Source organism: Prionailurus bengalensis, chromosome E2, assembly GCF_016509475.1.
Source record: "Prionailurus bengalensis isolate Pbe53 chromosome E2, Fcat_Pben_1.1_paternal_pri, whole genome shotgun sequence".
Classification (NCBI taxonomy): domain Eukaryota; kingdom Metazoa; phylum Chordata; class Mammalia; order Carnivora; family Felidae; genus Prionailurus; species Prionailurus bengalensis.
This window is the reverse complement of record NC_057352.1, coordinates 60,405,791-60,423,335: the sequence shown is the minus strand read 5'-3', so window position 1 is coordinate 60,423,335 and position 17,545 is coordinate 60,405,791. Positions and strand designations below refer to the sequence as shown.

The following is a 17,545-nucleotide window of genomic DNA, read 5'->3' as shown; positions in this document are numbered from 1 at the left end:
TTTGAGAAGGGGGGGGGGGCGTGTGAGCAGGAGAGGGACAGAGAAAGAGGGAGAGAGAGACAGGATCCCAAGTAGGCTCTACGCTGTCGGTCCAGAGCCTGACGTGGGACTCAGACGTTCGAACCAGGAGATGGTGACCTGAGCCAAAATCAAGCGTCAGACGCTTAGCTGACTGAGGCACCCACGTGCCCCAGTCCCTGGCTTTTTAAAGTGTGGTAACGCTTTCCTCTTTTTTGTTTGTTTCTTTATTTTTTGTTATTATGCTTATTAATATAAATCAACGTGAACACTGCATGTGTGCCCGTGGGCAGAGCCGCTTTTCCCAGGGGTCATCAGCGCCCCCTGCTGGCCCCGAAGCCCGGCAGCGGGAATTTCCTCATCCGGCCGGGACTCAGGGGCATCCTGGAGACTGGCCTTGACAGCCAGGAAGCGAGAGACCTTTAAGACTCGAGGACGACAATGGGCCGGTGAGCAGCTTGTAAGGGCACCTTGCCTGCTCCCGTGAGAGCCTGTGGTGTGTGTGTCCCCTCACCCTGCTTTCCGGGAGGTGGGCACTGGCTGCCGAGACCCCACCCGCTGCATTCTGACTCCCAGCACTGGTCTTAAAGGCTTTTGCTACTTTTTTTTTTTTTGAAGGTATTAAATAAATACACCCCGCCAGTATTTGGTGATTGTCGGTGTTCTGGATTTTGGCCGTTGTCATAGGGGTGAGATGGTGTCCTTCTGTTTTACTTTGCATTTCCAGGGTGACATCTGGCCGGGAGCAGTCTACCTTAATTATAAACCCATTAGCTAACTGCCTCTTCGTAGAGAGGGGATATTTGAGAGACTAGGACATCCGGGCACATCTTGAGGGCGAGTGAGGGGCCCGGGGGGAGTGGAGGCAAGCGGGACTGGGGCACCCGGGTGGCTCAGTCGGTTAGGCGTCTGACTCTTGATTTTGGCTCGGGTCATGATCTCACGCAACTTCACGGCAGCGTCACTGGCGTCGGGGTTTTGCCCTGGAGCAGCTTCACCCATTTCCCCGGAAGAACCTACTTTGTGTTTTTGTCTTCAGTGTTAACTGACTCCTGTTCCTGCCCCCCTCTGCCCAAGAGAGGGCTTCCTCCCCAGGGAGCTGACCGCAGATCCGGTAAGGGGGGTAAGGGGCCCTAGAGGATCAGAATTAAAGGTTTGCAATGAGACCATCAAGCCTCATGCGGTCAGAGTCCAGCCATAAGGAAGACAGGATTTGCGTCTTTCTCAAAATTCACCAGAATGGCTTGTCTCTCATCCCAGAAACTGTACATTTATCCATCGGTCCTATGTTCCTCTGCCGGACCTTTCTAAATCTTCACTCTCATCTCGGCGGGGTTTTCAAACGTGTGTGGTTCTTACTCTTTGGAAATGGATGATCCGTGTGTAGCGTCGCGTGCTGTCCTAAAACGCTTGCGCACCGAGACACTCCCCTTGTCTGTGCTAGATAGCGCTCTCCGCGTCCCTTGTCAGCCCCTCGGGGGACTTCATTCATTCATTGTTTACGCATTATTTGTTAGCATGTAACGAATAGTGTGACCTCTCCGGGGGTCCAAAAGTGAACCAGACGTGGTGGAGGGGAGATTAAAATCTAGGGGAAGAGAGCAACGGCACACGTGTAATTCCAACACAATGCGTTTCCAGTGTATTCTCAGGACCATTAGAGGAAGGGCATTAGCGGGAAAATCTTGATTTACCTGGAAATCAGATGCTATGAACGTTATTCCTGGCGTGTCATTGAAAACCTGGGCAACACTTAACCAACTCACCAGTCTCGGATTGTCTGAAAACGATCCAGCCCTCAGAGTCTGATGCGGTAGTCTTTCTCGCACACACTTTCTATAAATTGCATCATTCACAGGCGTGTTCAAGAGGAGAATATGAGTGAGTTCTGTGCCCACAATGCGGTTTCACTACAGCTTCTGCAAAGGGTCAGCGCCTTCAGAAGGTAAGAGCCACGTGGTTGCCCAGTGACGGGAAAGCCCTTCTTGAGAAGCAGGCATTTTTAGCAGCGTGATCTAACTTCACGGCCGGGCATCTGGGACGTAAGGGGCTGCCACTGGTAACCTTCAGCGTAAGAGCATGCACGGCCCGTGGCTTTACCGCAACCTGCTCGCGGACTCATTGCCATCCGTGCGACGTTCACGGTTGCTTCCGCACTTGCAGCGACCGTATCCAGCACGGCTCCCAGCTTCCGTTCCATTTTCGGCATTATTTTCCGGGTTTTGGTGTTGCCTTCTCCCCAGTTTTTGTTATCTGACAACCTCCGAACTGTCCTTGATCTTCACGTGATGCTTCTGAGATCCACTGATAAAGAGGGACAGGGCAAGGGGGGTCCTGTACAAGGACCCGAGCAGATGAGGGAAATGGCAACACAGATTTTTGTTCATCATCAGTCGGCAGGAAAGTCCCACAAGTGCTCAGAGTGGCTGCACGTGGGAGGGAAGCCTGTGGGCGGCCTTGAAGTTTCCTTCTTAGCCTTGTCTGTATTTTCCACATTACATCCTGAAAACTACGATTTAAAACAGGAAGCTGGGCTGCAGCATGGTGGATTGTGTTAACGGACCAGTTGTCCGTTCCAAGCAACTGAGAATGCTGGGCAAACGTCGAAGCGAGTCTTCTTAAAGACATTGCAAAATGAACAAGGAGCAAAGTGTTACCAGATCAGCATCTAACAGAAACTAGAAGCAAAAACATCGGGTAGAAACTAGATTCTGCAAATGGCTTTTGATTCCAGGCATGAGCAAGCGTTGCCATGTTCGGCTTCAGTTTTGCCAGCCTCAAAGGGCAGGGGCAAAAATTCATCAAGCCCAAGGCTGACCCAGGTGGGATCTAAAAGAAGTTAGAGGATCTCAGATTAAGCTGAGTTTCCTCAGAGTGAGCAACCCTGCCCCCCCCCCCAATACTTTGGGGACCACAAGGACGTCACCTCAGTGCTGAGCAGGTGGGGAGGCAAAGATCCCGAGGTGTTATAACCATATCCCTGCCCATCTTTGGATTTTTCAGCCTACATTTGCATGGCCTGGGTTGTCAGAAAGAACTTAGGCTACGAATCTGGGCTCGGGATGTCGTGAACCAGCAGCGCCATGGTTCTCTGGCAGAAGCTAAGGCAATTCCCCTCTGGAGAAAGATGCTTTCGCTGCAATCTTTCAAAGGATACACACAAGCTGTGCTCTGAAGAAAATGAGCAGCATTACTGCAGCATAAACTGATTAATATACGTACTTTAAGGAAATAGAAGACAAGCTTTAAAATATCTGCAGAGAACAGAAAGCTATACACATGACCTAGCAGCTCTGAGAAAAGAAATAGAACTTTTGAAAGAAAGAATGATCCAGAATGTGGTACAAAGAGACAAAGAAATGGACAATGTGGACAGGAGCTAAAGGACCTGAAACAAGGACTGGGAAAGCGGTGGCATGTGTTTAACTGGAGCTCCAGGACAAGAGGAGCGAGAACAGACAGCATCCTCTGAAGAGAAAATGAGAGAGAAGTTCCTGGACACAATAAAGCCTCCGTCCCCAGCTTCAGGAAGACTACCGAACCCCAGGCAAGAGAAATAAAGAATTAATATCTAAATATATCTTAGCGACACTGCAGGATAATAAGGATGAAGATAAGATCATAAAAGCAGGTAGAGGGGGAAAATACTTTCCAGAAAGATCTTTGGAAAATCTCTAAGTCTTTAGAAACTAAGTAGCACACTTCTAAGTAACCCAGGGGTCTAAGAAGAGATCAAAAGAGAAATTAGGCAGTATCTTGAACTGAATGGAAGTCAAACCACAACGCATTACAATTTGTAAGATGCACCTGAACCGTCATCAAAAGGAGACCGAGAACTCTTAAAGATTTCAAATAAATGGATTAAATTACAAAAAAAGGAGAAAAGGTCCCCAAATACTTGGAAATTAAGCAGCACATTTTAACCCCAGAGAGGAGAGAATTTTGCTGTCAGCCTCGATGGAGCAAGGAGACTGGGTCTACCCCTTCCCTTCAGGCTTCTAGAAAACCGGACAAATGTACAAAGCAACAGGTTGATTTCACTCTCCCCCCTTTCTCTCCTAACCCCTTCCTCCCTTCCTCCATCCCTCCTTATTCCTTGCTTCACTTCACAAAGCATTTGAGGAACATCTATGTTTCCCTGTCTTGTTAGAACCAAACTTCCTGGAAGCTGGTGGGCATGACTTCTGTTTTGTATCTCCTATTCTGGTACAATGTTCACGCGCTGCAGTCCAGTTAATGTTGTTACATGAAATGATTGTCAGCCAGCTCTATTTCATGCCGTCACTTCACAGCACACAGCATCTCTTAAGTTTGCATTTTGCGAAATTTTCTAAGTTTTTTTGTTAGCTCGCTTGATTCTCCCAAGACTTTTGCGTAGCAAGTGGGCTAGTTTAATATTCTCATTTTTTCCAGATGGGAAACATGCCAAGAACCACAACATCCCTACCGCACTAGGGAGAGCTTTCCAACAACACTGATTATTTGCAACAAGAGTAATGAGGTCGAGCCATTGTTAATCAGTTTTCTCTTCTGGGTTTCAACTTGAAGACAGCAGAGGGCGCCTGTCCACGCAAAAGATACACTCTAGCCATTAACGTTGTATTAGATGTAAGATAACCCATTAAAGTTTCGAAAGTATGATTTCACTAAAATAGGACCATGTAGTTAATCTTGTCACCATTTTAGGATTCTGATCTCATTTTAAATGTTCTAGCCTCTCTGTGTCTGGGTAATGAGAATTTCAACCTCACGTAAATCACCATGACAAATATCGTCCAAGCACCTTGCAACTTGGCTTCAAGATTCTTTCGGATAATAAAAGCATGAAGCCCTACATCGACCAGACCCTTCTAAATCTTAAAAGGGAATGTGCTCTCCCTTTCTCAGCTTTCAAGAGGGGAACACTGTAATGAATTTCCTACAGATGCGCTGGGACTCAAGGGTCATTTGGCTTCAAGTGCATTGCCTCGAGGTCACCCGATATTCTTAGAAAAGTACAAAAGGCTTAGGTATGTTCTTAAAGTCATATTGCACTAGAAGGAAAGTGGGGCAATAGTAAGGACTTGGCCCTTTGTAGCTCATTGTTGGAGGTGATTATGTCTGGAGGTTCAGGAGCCAGCTCACTGTGAGATGCTGTAGCTCTTTTTGGATATACTTCTGTTTTGTCCCCCTTTTATCACACATGGTCTCCTAATCACCTACAGGCAGCGCTGGACACAGTTCCAGCCGGAATCCTTCTCGACCTCTTCTGCCCATAGTTTCCCCAAACTCCATTTCTCTTTTTAAATAAAAGAGAATTCACACAAGCTATGGCAAAACCATATTTTATGGCGGAGGAAGCTGGGAGGGGTTGTTTTGAACAAAAGTCCATAGAAGAAAACCAGGAATCCAGGGTGATGATGACTTTTCACTGGCTGAGTTGCCGGGGTGGTCTATTTCTCGCAGAAAATGGAAGTGTACATCTTTCCCTATGGGGCTTGTAACTGATGATCCTTTCCTCTTGATGATTCTTCTATTGGGGTCTATAATTGAGAATTCTTCCTGTAACTGACCTTGAGTGGTGTGGCTCCCCCGTCTAGCCTCCCCACTCCATTTTAGTGAGGTTTCCTTTTATTAATTTTCACAGATCCAAGGTAATTTCTTTGAGGCTGATCCCTGTGGCAGTTCACTTGCACAATAAGCAACGAGATCATTTCTTGACTTATGCTTTCTTTTTGCCAAATACTTGCTTGCTTTTGTCATTAATTTGCTCTATTTCCTTGATCACGAGCCCAAAAGACGACATTTCCTTTTCTCTAAATTTATTTTTTTTGAGGTGGGGAGGGGAAGAGAGAGAGAGACACACACACACAGAGAGAGAGAGAATCCCATGCAGGCTCTGAGCTGTCAGCACAGAGCCAGACATGGGGCTGGAACTCATGAACCCTGAGAACATGACCTGAGCAGAAACCAAGAGTCAGATGCTTAATGGACTGAGCCACGTAGGAGCCCCAAAGATGGAATTTTCTAAGTAATGGTAAGAATTTTCATTGAACCCTGTCCAAGCCATAGTATTCCATGCCCTACATATAAATTTCCCATTTATACGGGTATTTCAGTCCAATCCTAGAGCACAATTTCCTAGCAGGCAGTTTCAGTTTCTCAGGCTTGCTGAGCTGACTGCTCTTGGAGGGGGATCATCAGCCCTCCCCTACGGCTGAAGCAGCAAGTCCTCTATCGCGGGACATCTGAGGAAACTCGGTGGACAGCGGAAGGCAGGACGCGTTTCCTCGTTCAGCACGAGATCCTCAGCACCTAACCCCGTGCGGGAGGAGGGACTGTCTTCCCTGGAAATCCTTGCAAATGTATGAACATTTGCCTGGGGAGGGAAGTCGAAGCAATAATTAAACCCGCAAAAGGGTCCGTCCGAGGTTAGGAGCAAAATGTGGCTCCCGTCCCGAGTCACCCAATCGGGTCACTCTGCGAGGCTAAGTAATTTGGCCGCATCCAGTAAACACTCGCAGCCCACCTCAGCTCGCTCGGCGGGGCCCCAGGGGGAGGGCAGGCGGGGCCTCCCACGGCCGGGCCGGCAGCTTTCCCCCCCGCGCCCCCCCCCCCGCCCGAGGGCGCCCAGCCTGTCCCCAGAGCCCCAGCGCCGGGGCTCCGGGAGTTTCGGCCACCGGCCGGAAGCACGCGCGTAGCGCGCCGGAAGTGACGCTTCCCCGCGCCCGCCCCCGCGAGTGCGTATTTCCGGTGCGCCGCGCAGCGCCGCGCTCTGCTTCGCTGCCCGCCCCTCTTGGAGTCCTGGTTCCACCTCGGACCGGCGCGATGGGCAAGAAGGGCAAGAAGGAGAAGAAGGGCCGCGGGGCGGGGAAGACGGCCGCCAAGATGGAGAAGAAGGTGTCCAAGCGCTCGCGGAAGGAGGAGGTGAGCGGGGCCGGCAGCCAGGCCCGGCGCCTTCTCCACGCGAGCCACCCGCCCCCTCCGTGCGCGCTGCTGGGGTCCCGGGTCCCGTCGGGCTTCCCTCGGCCGGGAGGCGAGAGGACCGGGCGAGGGCCTCCGCTTCTGAGCCTTGCCCTTCTTCCTTAAAAGTAGGGTGCATGCCCCTCACAGCCGCCCGGAGCCGTGAGCGTCAGTGGGAGCAAGTGCAACTGTGGGGATTCCAGAACGGTTGTTGGCAACAGTGCTGCCTTTTCTCTCCCGCTCTCTACTTCTCTCTGTCTCTCTCTCTCTGTCTCTGTCTCTCTCTCTCTCTCAAGCTCTCTCCTTTCTTTCTCTCTCCCTCTGGCCTCTCGCTGTATCTCCCTCTGTCTCCGCGCCGCCGGGTCTGCGAATGGATCAGTACTGAACTTAGCCTTGAGTATTCTGAGTATTCTGCTTTCCGTCGGCCGTTGCACATGGACTTCCCGACCTGGGTGATCTACGGCGGTTCGTGACAGTTTGCCGTGTGCCAGGTGCTCTGCTGCCCGGGCTCCGGTCCTCCCAACCGAGTGAGGCAGGCAGCTTTGGCATGCCCACCTGACAGTTAGGAAATCAGCAGCTAACAAGTTACAGAGCTGGGAAGCAGCACGGGGCTGTAATCTGACCAGATGTTCCCATTCCAGAGCTCTTAACCACGTTGCCCTTTTTCTTCCCGAGCCATTCACGACTCTGCTCTCTCCTCTGTCAGACAGTGGGATTGGGCTTTGATGCTCTCAGGCTCTTCATCGGTTAAGTCCTTGGGCCCTGCATCCACAGGTCTGGGTCTGAATCTCATCTCTGCCACAACGAGCCGGAAGACCTCAGAGGAGCATGGCCTGCCTGCGCAGTGTCTGTGCCTCAGTTTCTCGCGCGTGAAGTAGGGCTAGTGGCCGCGTGTGCCTGGGTAGGGTTGTGCACAGAAAGACGGTTAGTTTTGGGGGACTCTTTAGACCGGTGCTTGGCACATAGTGGGAACTCGGTAACTGTTAACAGGTGTTCACTCATCGTCACACCTCTCTGCAGTGCCCAGTACTTAGATGGCGGTAGCAGCGGCTCCCCCGTGCAGAGAATCTGTCGGGCCTGGGGCCTGGGACTCTGCAAGTTGCCTCCACTCATCCTCACAACAGACCTTCAGGATCACTGGTCATCTGATTAGGTCAGGCCCACAGAGGATAACCTCCCTTTCTTAAAGCCAGCTGTGTCATATAACGTAACCTCATGAGAGTGCGTCCCGTCCTTTCCTGGCAGGGGACTGAGGGGGGATCTTGGGGACAGCTTGGAATTCTGCCTGCCACAGAACTCGTGTCTCACATACCCGGTGGACAACTCCACTTGGGTGTCACGCAGATTCCTCCCCCTTCCACGCTGTCGGTATTGAAGCCCTTCTGCCTCCAGGAAGATAATTTCTCAGGTGAATGACATTGGACCAGGAGCCCTGAAGTGATTGTGACGCCCAACACTCCCTCCTCCACCCAGGTCTCTGTAAAGTTCCGGCGGGTCAGTTGTCTTGCGTAGCTAACACAGCGGTTTTGCGTTAGGGTTGTAGCCTTTAGGCCACTACTCACATAAAGTGGCAGGATAATGGGTGTTTTCGTGGGCCGCGTGAGGGTGAGAATTGGTAGAACCCCTCTGAATCCTAATTTGTCCTCGCGGAGAAAATTGGAAGGTGCCACGTGCAGTTACACACCGGCAGGCTTGCCTTGGAGAAGCTCCCCAGCTGCACGAAGACGGGCACAAACGTGGCGCTAGGAGTATTGTTTGTGAAGACAGAACGTTGGGATTGGCCCAGGCGTTGAGCAGCACGGTGGGTAGAGACGCCGGACGGAGTCGGAGCTCTGCCACGGCGGAAGTGAAGGGATTCAGCCTGTCAGGCTGTGGCAGTGTTGAGCAGAACGGCAGGTTGCCAGAGACTACGCAGTACGACGTCAGTGGCGTGGAGGAATAACACGGGTCACTTAGGGAGGTGTTTGTGTGGTGAAAGTATAAAGAAGGGCTCGATGGCAAGGCGCCCTCTGTTCCAGGTAGTTGCCGCTTCCTGGGGGCCCAGGGGTGCACGGTGGGGAGGCGGAGGGCTGCGGGTGGCTGTTCAGGCCAAGGACTGTGGCGTTCTGTCGAAAGGAGCTGAGAGAAAGCCCTTGGAGCTTAGAGTGAGGAGGTAGGGTGGGAAAAGAAATGGGCAGAATGGTCTGGCAGTGTGTTGTTTTTTGTTTTAATTTTTCTTTTTCGTTAACGCTTCTTCACTTTTTGAGAGACAGAGACAGAGTGTGAGCAGGGCAGGGGGCAGAGAGAGAGGGAGACACAGAATCGGAAGCAGGCTCCGGGCTCTGAGCCGTGAGCACGGAGCCTGACGTGGGATTCGAACCCACGAACCGTGAGATCATGGCTTGAGCTGAAGTCGGACGCTTAACCGACTGAGTCACCCACACCCCCCTGGAAGTGTGTTTAAGTGCAGGAAGGATATCTGCCTACCTTGCGGGATGAGGGCTGTGGGATGGGGAGGGAGGGAAGCGTGAAAGGAGGCGGGGACACATCTCAGATCCCAGCACAAGCAAGGTGAGGACAGTGAGCTTGCAAGAAGAGACAAGGACAGAAGGTAACTTTCCCCTGACACACTGGGGGTGTGCAATCACTAGTGAATGCAGGGATGCAGACTCTGGACTGGGAGGAGGAAGACCAGGTTCCAGGGCCGCCCGGCTGTGCAGGTCAGTTGGCACCTTGACTGCTAAGTCTGTTTCTGCAGTTGTGAAAATAAACCCAGATTGGCTGCAGGTGATAGTTGCAGAACCCCCGCGTGCAGGTGCCGTTCTGAACAGACTGGTCTTACTTGGAGCTTATCTTTATTATGTTGGTGGAAAGGAGGAGGAAACAAATAAATGAGCGAGGGAAGTCTCAGAGCCTGCTGTGCAGACAGTGGAGCGTGCTGGCGGGCGGCCCCGGCCTGGCTTTCTGAGAAGCGGTGGAAAGTGCTGGCAGGAAGTCAGGGCCGGCTTGTCTGAATGGAGGGGGGGCCCTCTGTGCGGGGTGTGAGGGTGTGAGGTGGGGTGCTGTGTGCAGCGTGCGTGCATCTAAGTATACTTGCGAGAAAACTGCCTCTAAGGTCGAGCTCTGAGTACTTTTGCAAATGTCAGATTCTGTGTCTTTAAATTTTTTTTTTATGTTTATTTATTTTGGGGACAGAGAGAGACAGAGCATGAATGGGGGAGGGGCAGAGAGAGAGGGAGACACAGAATCGGAAGCAGGCTCCAGGCTCCGAGCCATCAGCCCAGAGCCTGACGCGGGGCTCGAACTCACGGACCGCGAGATCGTGACCTGGCTGAAGTCGGATGCTTAACCGACTGCGCCACCCAGGCGCCCCAGATTCTGTGTCTTTAAAATGGGAGGAACACATTCATATTCTCAGATGTGACTGGCCCCCCGGTCAGGGCAGACAGTGGGAAAGGTGACCCAGGCCTGACGGGCGCCTGGGGGGCTCAGTCGGTTGAGCATCCGACTCTTGATTTAGGCTCAGGTCATGATCTCACAGTTGTGAGATCGAGCCCCGTGTGTCTCCCTCTCTGCCTCTCTCTCCCTCTCTCTCCCTCTCTCTCCCTCTCTCTCCCTCTCTCTCCCTCTCTCTCCCTCTCTCTCCCTCTCTCTCCCTCTCCCTCTCCCTCTCCCTCTCCCTCTCCCTCTCCCTCTCCCTCTCCCTCTCCCTCTCCCTCTCCCTCCCTCTCCCTTCCTCTCCCTCCCTCTCTCTCCCTCTGTCTCCCTCTGTCTCCCTCTCTGCCCCTCTCCCCCCCCCCCCCCCCCCCCCGCCGCTCTCTCCCTGTCTCTCTCTTTCAAAATAAATAAGCATTAAGAGGAGTTTAAGAGCATGTCTCAGGTGTGACTGCTTATCTCCCTTTAGGAAGACCTGGAAGCTCTCCTCGCCCACTTCCAGGCACTGGACGCCACCAAGACTCAGGTCGTGGAGACACCGTGCCCCCCGCCCTCTCCAAGGTAAGTGAGCCAGGGCTCTTCTTCGTTCTGGCTTCTGACGGTTTGCGTACATTGGACAAGCACTTTAAGTTGGCGCCATGTTGGGGTGCCAGGGTGGCTCCGTCTGCTAAGCGTCCGACTTCGGCTCAGGTCGTGATCTCACGGTTTGTGGGTTCGAGCCCCGCGTCGGGCTCTGTGCTGTCCTCGTGGAGTCCACCCAGGATCCTCTGTCTCCCTCTCTGCCCCTCCCCCGCTTGCGCCCTCTCAAAAATAAATGTTTAAGAAAATAAGTGGCACCGTGTTGTCATGAATAACCAGGCACGTGGGATGTTTTCATCATGAAAACCCATTCCCGTTCTGGATAAGCTCCCACACAACGGTTTTTGACTTTTCTTCTGAAGAACGGGACTGAGGCTCTTCTGCCCGGTTGTCACAAGCAACATGAAGCTGGGTCCCCCAGCTCAGCTGCTCGGTGGGACCGTGCCGTTTGAGAGCTCTCCAGCTGGTCGCGGCTCATGGACTAGAGTGTTACCCCAGTGAACTCTCCAGTTCTTAAAACGTTTCAAAGCTGTGTGTCACAGGCACAGACCTCCACATCCATCTTCTGTTGCTGTTTGTTCCTGACGGCAAGTGGGACTTTCGGACGTCAATGTGTGTACGCCAGTTTGAAAGAATTTGTGAATTACGTGAGGGACTCCGGTCTCGTAGGGTTTCAGGTACCTCTCGGATGAGCCGGGATGAGCGGGCTTTGGTTTTCCTCTGACTTCTTCCTCTTCTGTGCCAATCCCTGTCCCCTCGCGTCCGAATTCGGGTTGTGTTATGATTTGATTTAGGGTTCCGCTCGCTGCCGACAGAGTAGGGGGAAAACACTGCCTGCGTTGAGCTGGGAACCGGGAAAGGCCAGGTGACCCTAGAAAAGGTCCCGCCTTCTTCAGGGAAGGGGAGAGGTGCGTTAACGTCACAAGCACCTGAGACTGGTTGAGAAATGATTTGTTTGCTTTCTGTCAGGATCAAAACTACCCTTCCTCGCGCCGTGGTTGCATTGGAGATGAGTTTTACCAGGGCCGTGGTCGGCCTGAGAGTGGAGGCCTGGGGGCCAGCTCTTCCGGAAGGGAGGCGCAGGTGACGGCTCTGACGCTCAGATCCCACCTGCCTGGGACACGGGGTTTAGTCCTCGGCTCCTCCGAGGTGGGGGGACGGCGCGCCTGGCCCCGAGCAGGACGGCGTGACGCGGACAGCTACCCAGCAGCCCCCAGGGTTGCGGGTTGTTCCTGTTTTTGCGTGAGAAACGATGTTAGGAGTCCGGCTTGCTTTCCCGCGTATCGGCACGTTCCACGTGTGGTAGACGTGCGTTTTCCTTTGAATCGTTAAAGCAGAGGAGTCCTGGGAGTCCAAGGCTTCATGTGCATAGCACCCAGGGGGAAGCCACTTTGAACGTGGATGGATTTTTCGTCCCCCTTTTGCTGACACTTTCAAACTTTTCCTCAAGTGATGTCGTCCCAAGAGCCGGGCTTAATGTTAGGATATAATTTGGAATGTTAGTGCTTCCCTGGTCCGCTGGGAACACTTTCTGGCAGAAGAGAGTGGTGCTTGGAGCTGAGATAGGAGGTCTTCCGGTCGGCAACCCCAGCGGCTTGTCACCTCCTCCTTCTCCATCGTGTTCTGGGAAACACCGTGCAAACTACGGAGTTTCGTGAGCGCGTGTGCCCGCAGGGGTTGGCTGTGCTGTAGTTTAAGGGGGAAGGAAGGGCCATACACCCCTTTCCCTCAGAGCCGCAGGGCTCCGGACGCAGGCCCCAGGAGGCGGACGCGGCCCGGGGCGTGCGCCAGCGACCCTGTGACACTCCGGGCCCGCCCTGGGTGCTCTTTCCTGGGGGTGCTTGTTATTTTTCCACAGGGGAAAAAATTTTTTTTTTTTAAGTTTGAGAGAGAGAGTGTGAGAGCTAGAATCTCAAGCAGGCTCCGTGCTGTCGGCGCAGAGCCTGACTTGGGCCTCGGTCGCACAAAGCGTGAGATCGCGACCTGGGCCAAGCTCAAGAACCGGACGCTCAGCCACTGAGCCCCCCGGGCGCCCCCACCACAGAAAAGTGTAGTAGGTTAAGTGAAGAAAAGATTCTGCGTTAAAGAGCTTTGGGAACAACTGGTTTCCTTTTGAGATTAAAAAAAATTGTAGTGAAAGATATCTAGTGTAAAAGTTTCCATTTCCACCGTTTTTAGCTCTACAGCTCACTGGGGCGACTTCCGTTCACGGTGCTGTGCAATAATCCATTTCCGGAAATTTCCATCACCCCCGATGGGAGCACTGGACCTGTTAGCAGTCACTCCCGTCCCCCTCCTCTCTGCCCATGGTGGCCTCCACTTTCTGGTTTTTTGGTTTGCCTGTTCTGGATGTTTCATACAAGTGCAATCAGTCTGTCCCTGTGTGTCTGGCTTCTCTCGCTCACTTAGCACAACGTCCTCGAGGCCCACCCACGCTGTAGCGGGAATCTGAGCTGCTTTCCTTTCGGAGAGCAGTAGCGTTCGATTACGTGGAGGCACAGCATTGCGTGTGTCCGGTCAGCTTGTGACAGACTCTGCCATTGTTCGCACCTCTTGGCTGTCGTGAGTGATCCTGTATGAACGTCGCCATACAGGGGTCTGGGTGAGCCTGTTCTCGGTCTTCTTGGGCACATACCAAGGGGCGGAGTTGCTGGGTCCTGTGGTGATTTCGTGTTTAATTGTGAGGCCGTTTGCCACAGCAGTAGCACTATTTTAACACTGGTTTCTTTCCTGCAAACTTTCTCAGCGTCTAAAATGTTTTGTGGACAGTAAATCCCCGAGGGAAGATAGAGTTGCCTCATTTCTCCAACTTATTTGACCTTGAAACCTTTGTTTTCCTTGATGAACTCCTTCGGAATTAGGTTGCAGTACGCGCCCTGGGGACCCCGCTCGTGGGGATTTTGAGAGAAGTATTTTCCGCTGATGGTTCGTCCTGTCCTCTCACCCCCATCACTGTCCTTCAGTACTTCCTACTGAGATGGTCTGGGGTGTTGACAGATTCCTTACGGCTGCTCCTTTGTTTTCAGGTGTAATATAAGCACAAAGTTACTGACATTTTAAATTTTTTTAATGTTTTAGTTTGTTTTTGAGAGAGAGACAGAGACAGAGCTAACAGGGCAGGGGCAGAGAGAGAGGGTGAGAGAGAATCCCAAGCAGGCTCCACACTGTCAGCGCGGAGCCCGTTGTGAGTGTCAAACTCAAAAGCTGTGAGATCATGAGCTGAGCCGAAATCAAGAGTTGGACGTCTAATGGACTGAGCCATCCAGGAGCCCCTTATTTGTATTTTTTTAGGTGGAAGGAGATACTGTATTGAAATGCTCAAACATTGGACTTTTTAGAACGGTTTTGATTGTGATTCAAGGGCATAGACCCTTACAGTGTAGGTCTGCTCTGGAAATTTGGGCACTGAGGCGGGAGCTCCTAGACTTCTCACTGCCTGATGGTCTTTAGCCAAGTGCTATGTGAGTCACACAGGTCCAGGGCTGTCCTGGGAGACTGGCGTCGTGGCCGTGAGGTGGCATTTAAGGGTTGGGGCCTTAGCTTCCATTCAGATTGCCGGGCTTCTCTTCTACGGGAGTTCAGGGAGGCGATAAAGGCCTCCGATGGGAAGGGAGGCGGGCTCTCAGCGGGGCTCTGCGTGGCCGGATTGTGCACTGACCGGCCCCTGCTTCTGTCTCGTGTAGGTTGCACGCCTCCTTGTCTGCGCATCCCGACAAAGATGAATTAATCCTTTTCGGAGGTGAATATTTCAATGGCCAAAAAGTAAAGTATATATTTTTTTCTTTTCCCCTCAAATTTCCATGGGTCTCATTTTGAGCAAAATTGATTTAAAGTAGCGATATCAAACACGCACCGGTCCCGCCTCATGAGCTTACAGGGCTGGCACGTGACCTTGTCCTGGACCAGCCACCAGGACCCTCTAGTGACCTCTAGGGTCACTCCTCGTATTGCCTGCTTGAGCTAGACTGGCACCCTGCTCACTCGGGCTGACGTTCGTGCCCGTGAGGCGTTTCCAGGGTTGTTCCTACCCTTACCAGTGGGGTAGGAAAGTGCTCGCAAATTGTAGAGCTAATTTTCATTTCTGAGCGGGCCAAAAAGACCTGTATTTCAGAGTTGAGTATAAACAGAAAAGCACGAGTTCCCCTTCCCTCCGTGCTGAGGACCCCTGCGAGTCTGACTTCACCCGTTCATCTTCCACTCTGAACTTTTGTGCATTTTAAAAACCAGGCTTGACTTGAAGAGAAAGACAACTTGGGGGCAGCAAGGGATCTTGGTATCTTAGGCCCTAGTAGGGATGGTGGGAAGTCTTTTTCTTTGTCATTATCCCGAAGGCTCCCAGGGGACCAGCCCCAGGCCTCCTGCATCGGTGTGATTTGCATGGCTTTACGAAACGAAACCCGTTTCCCGGGGACAGCTAGTGATCGAGATCTCATGTTCCACCTACCGTCGCTTGTGTCGAGGCATCCTTCGTGATACTAAATCCCTCTTCTTTTTCGCAGACATCTGTGTATAATGAACTCTACACCTACAATATCAGGAAGGACACCTGGACCAAAGTGGAGATCCCCAATCCGCCCCCGAGGCGCTGTGCTCACCAGGTATGTCGGCATCGACCGTCAGCCCTCCCTCCTTCCCTGGGAGGGCCCTGTTATGTGCTTGGAGAGTTTGTAAGTGACAGGCCGCCCGGCATGGAGAGGCCGGGACCTGCACAGGGTCCTCGCTGGCCGTTCCTAACTTGGACTCGTGCCTGAGCTGCTTCCCTCACGATACGGGGCTGGACGCCTTCTGCAGGCGGCCTGAAAGTCGTGTGAAGAAATCCGGGCAAAGGTGCCTAGTGCCGTGCTTGGTGTGTAGCGGCCGCTTGGCTAAACGTCCTCCGTTCGAGCGAGAGGCTCCCGTGGGCCCAAGTCCTGGTGGCGAGACAGAGGGATTCCTCAGGAGAAGCGGAACGTTCAGGTGGTTTTTGGGGGACCAGATGGGTCGTAGCCAGAGGCAGCTAAGGCTAATGAAGTCAGCGGATTCCTGCTGGCTCATCGGATTCCTGCACCCCAGGAGCACTCACGTTCTGATGGAGCGGTCCCATGCATGCCATGTCACGTGATGCGGGCTCGGGCTTCTTTGGAGTGTCTTTTTTTTTTTTTTTTGTAATTATTTTATTTTTATTTTTTAATTTTTGTTTATATTTTTTTAAAGTTTATTTTTGAGACAGAGAGAGACAGAGCATGAACGGGGGAGGGGCAGAGAGAGAGGGAGACACAGAATCTGAAACAGGCTCCAGGCTCTGAACTGAGCCACCCAGGTGCCCCTAGGGAGTTTATTTTCTTATCCATTTTACTCACAGTTACTAACTGTGTCCTTGAAGAATTAGGGTCGCGAAAGTCTTTGAGACGTTTAAATTCAGTTATTTTGCCAGGGTGCTCAGCAGGTTCTGATTCGTATGCCTTCCTTAGGGATTAATAATACCCTTGTAGTTAAGGTTAGTTTGCTGTTTTCTCTGAATTTCACAATGAATCAGCAACGGGAAACAGAAAATTTGTTGTAAGGTCTTTTGCCTAAAGTTCCTTATAGTCCAGATTCTACTACATTAAATTCTGAGACATAGAACTTTCCTTCTGGAGCACCTGGGTGGCTTAGTTGGTTGAGCATCTGACCCTTGATTTCGGCTCAGGTCATGCTCCCAGGGTCGTGGGACCCAGGGTCTCCCTCCCTGTCTCCTCCTCTTCCCCTCTCCCTCTCTCTGCCACCCTCCCTCTCCCCCTCTTTTCCACCCTCGCCTCCCCCGCTCCCCTTCTCTCTCACCCTTTCTCCCTCCCTCTCCCCCTCTCTGCCACCCTCCCCTTCTCCCCCTCTTTCCCACCCTTGCCTCCCCTCTCCCCTTCTCCCACCCTCTCTCTCCCTCCCTCTTTCCCGTGCTCATGCTGTTTCTCTTTCTCAAATTAAAAAAACAACAACAAAAAACCAAAACTTTTTACAGACTAATTTAACATGTTGGAAGTCACATTTTTTTATCTTCTCTTTAACTGGGACTAAGAGAGTAGAAACGGAAGCATTTCTTTCTTTTCTTCTAGATTCTGGAGTTTTGGGGGGTGAGGTTTATTTTAGTGTGTAATTGGAGTGTTTAAATGGCTTTTCTAAGAGAATGCAGCCGAGTGAGGGAGAGGGAAGGGCTGTAGCGCCTGCTGAACGCGTGGCCGGATGTGTGCGGGCTTCAGCTGCTCCGTTTCCCAGGAGAGAGAAGGGAGTGTCCACACCCCTCCACCTGGACCCTTAAGGACGCCGCCACCCGTGGGAGTGTGCCTCGGAGAAGTGGGGGAGGGTGACGAGGACACGGCAGTCGTGACATCATGTCTCCTTGATGGTTTCTCCCGAAGTAGTAACTAAGTCAAATGCATGTGAGACCAAAGGCATTCTCTCCTAAAACAGAGAACGGCTTGTGGTTGGATACACGTCACCCGTGTTCTCACTGGCCTGGTGCGTTAACGAGCAGGAGTGGGCTACAGAGAAGGGTTGGTCTATAGAAAATGCCCCCGCAATATCCGCGATGGTCCCTGTGAGCTGCAGAAAGTGTTAGCCTCCGTCTAAATAATGGCTG

The 17,545-nt window shown here is 52.2% G+C and overlaps 1 protein-coding gene across 2 annotated transcripts in view; it reads left to right on the top strand.

The window, feature by feature from the left end:
* Positions 1–6,741: 6,741 nt before the first annotated feature.
* The window catches only part of KLHDC4 (kelch domain containing 4), a 49,999-nt gene continuing 39,195 nt past the window's right edge, over positions 6,742–17,545 (top strand). The window contains exons 1-4 of one of the 2 annotated variants that reach the window (XM_043599843.1): positions 6,742–6,924; positions 10,844–10,935; positions 14,637–14,715; positions 15,453–15,551. In XM_043599843.1, coding sequence (XP_043455778.1) covers positions 6,826–6,924; positions 10,844–10,935; positions 14,637–14,715; positions 15,453–15,551 — 369 coding nt within the window. In that variant the 5' untranslated portion in view covers positions 6,742–6,825. Of the gene's footprint in view, positions 6,925–10,843; positions 10,936–14,636; positions 14,716–15,452; positions 15,552–17,545 lie in introns of those variants that run through there. The other variant, XM_043599844.1, reaches the window with a different exon arrangement.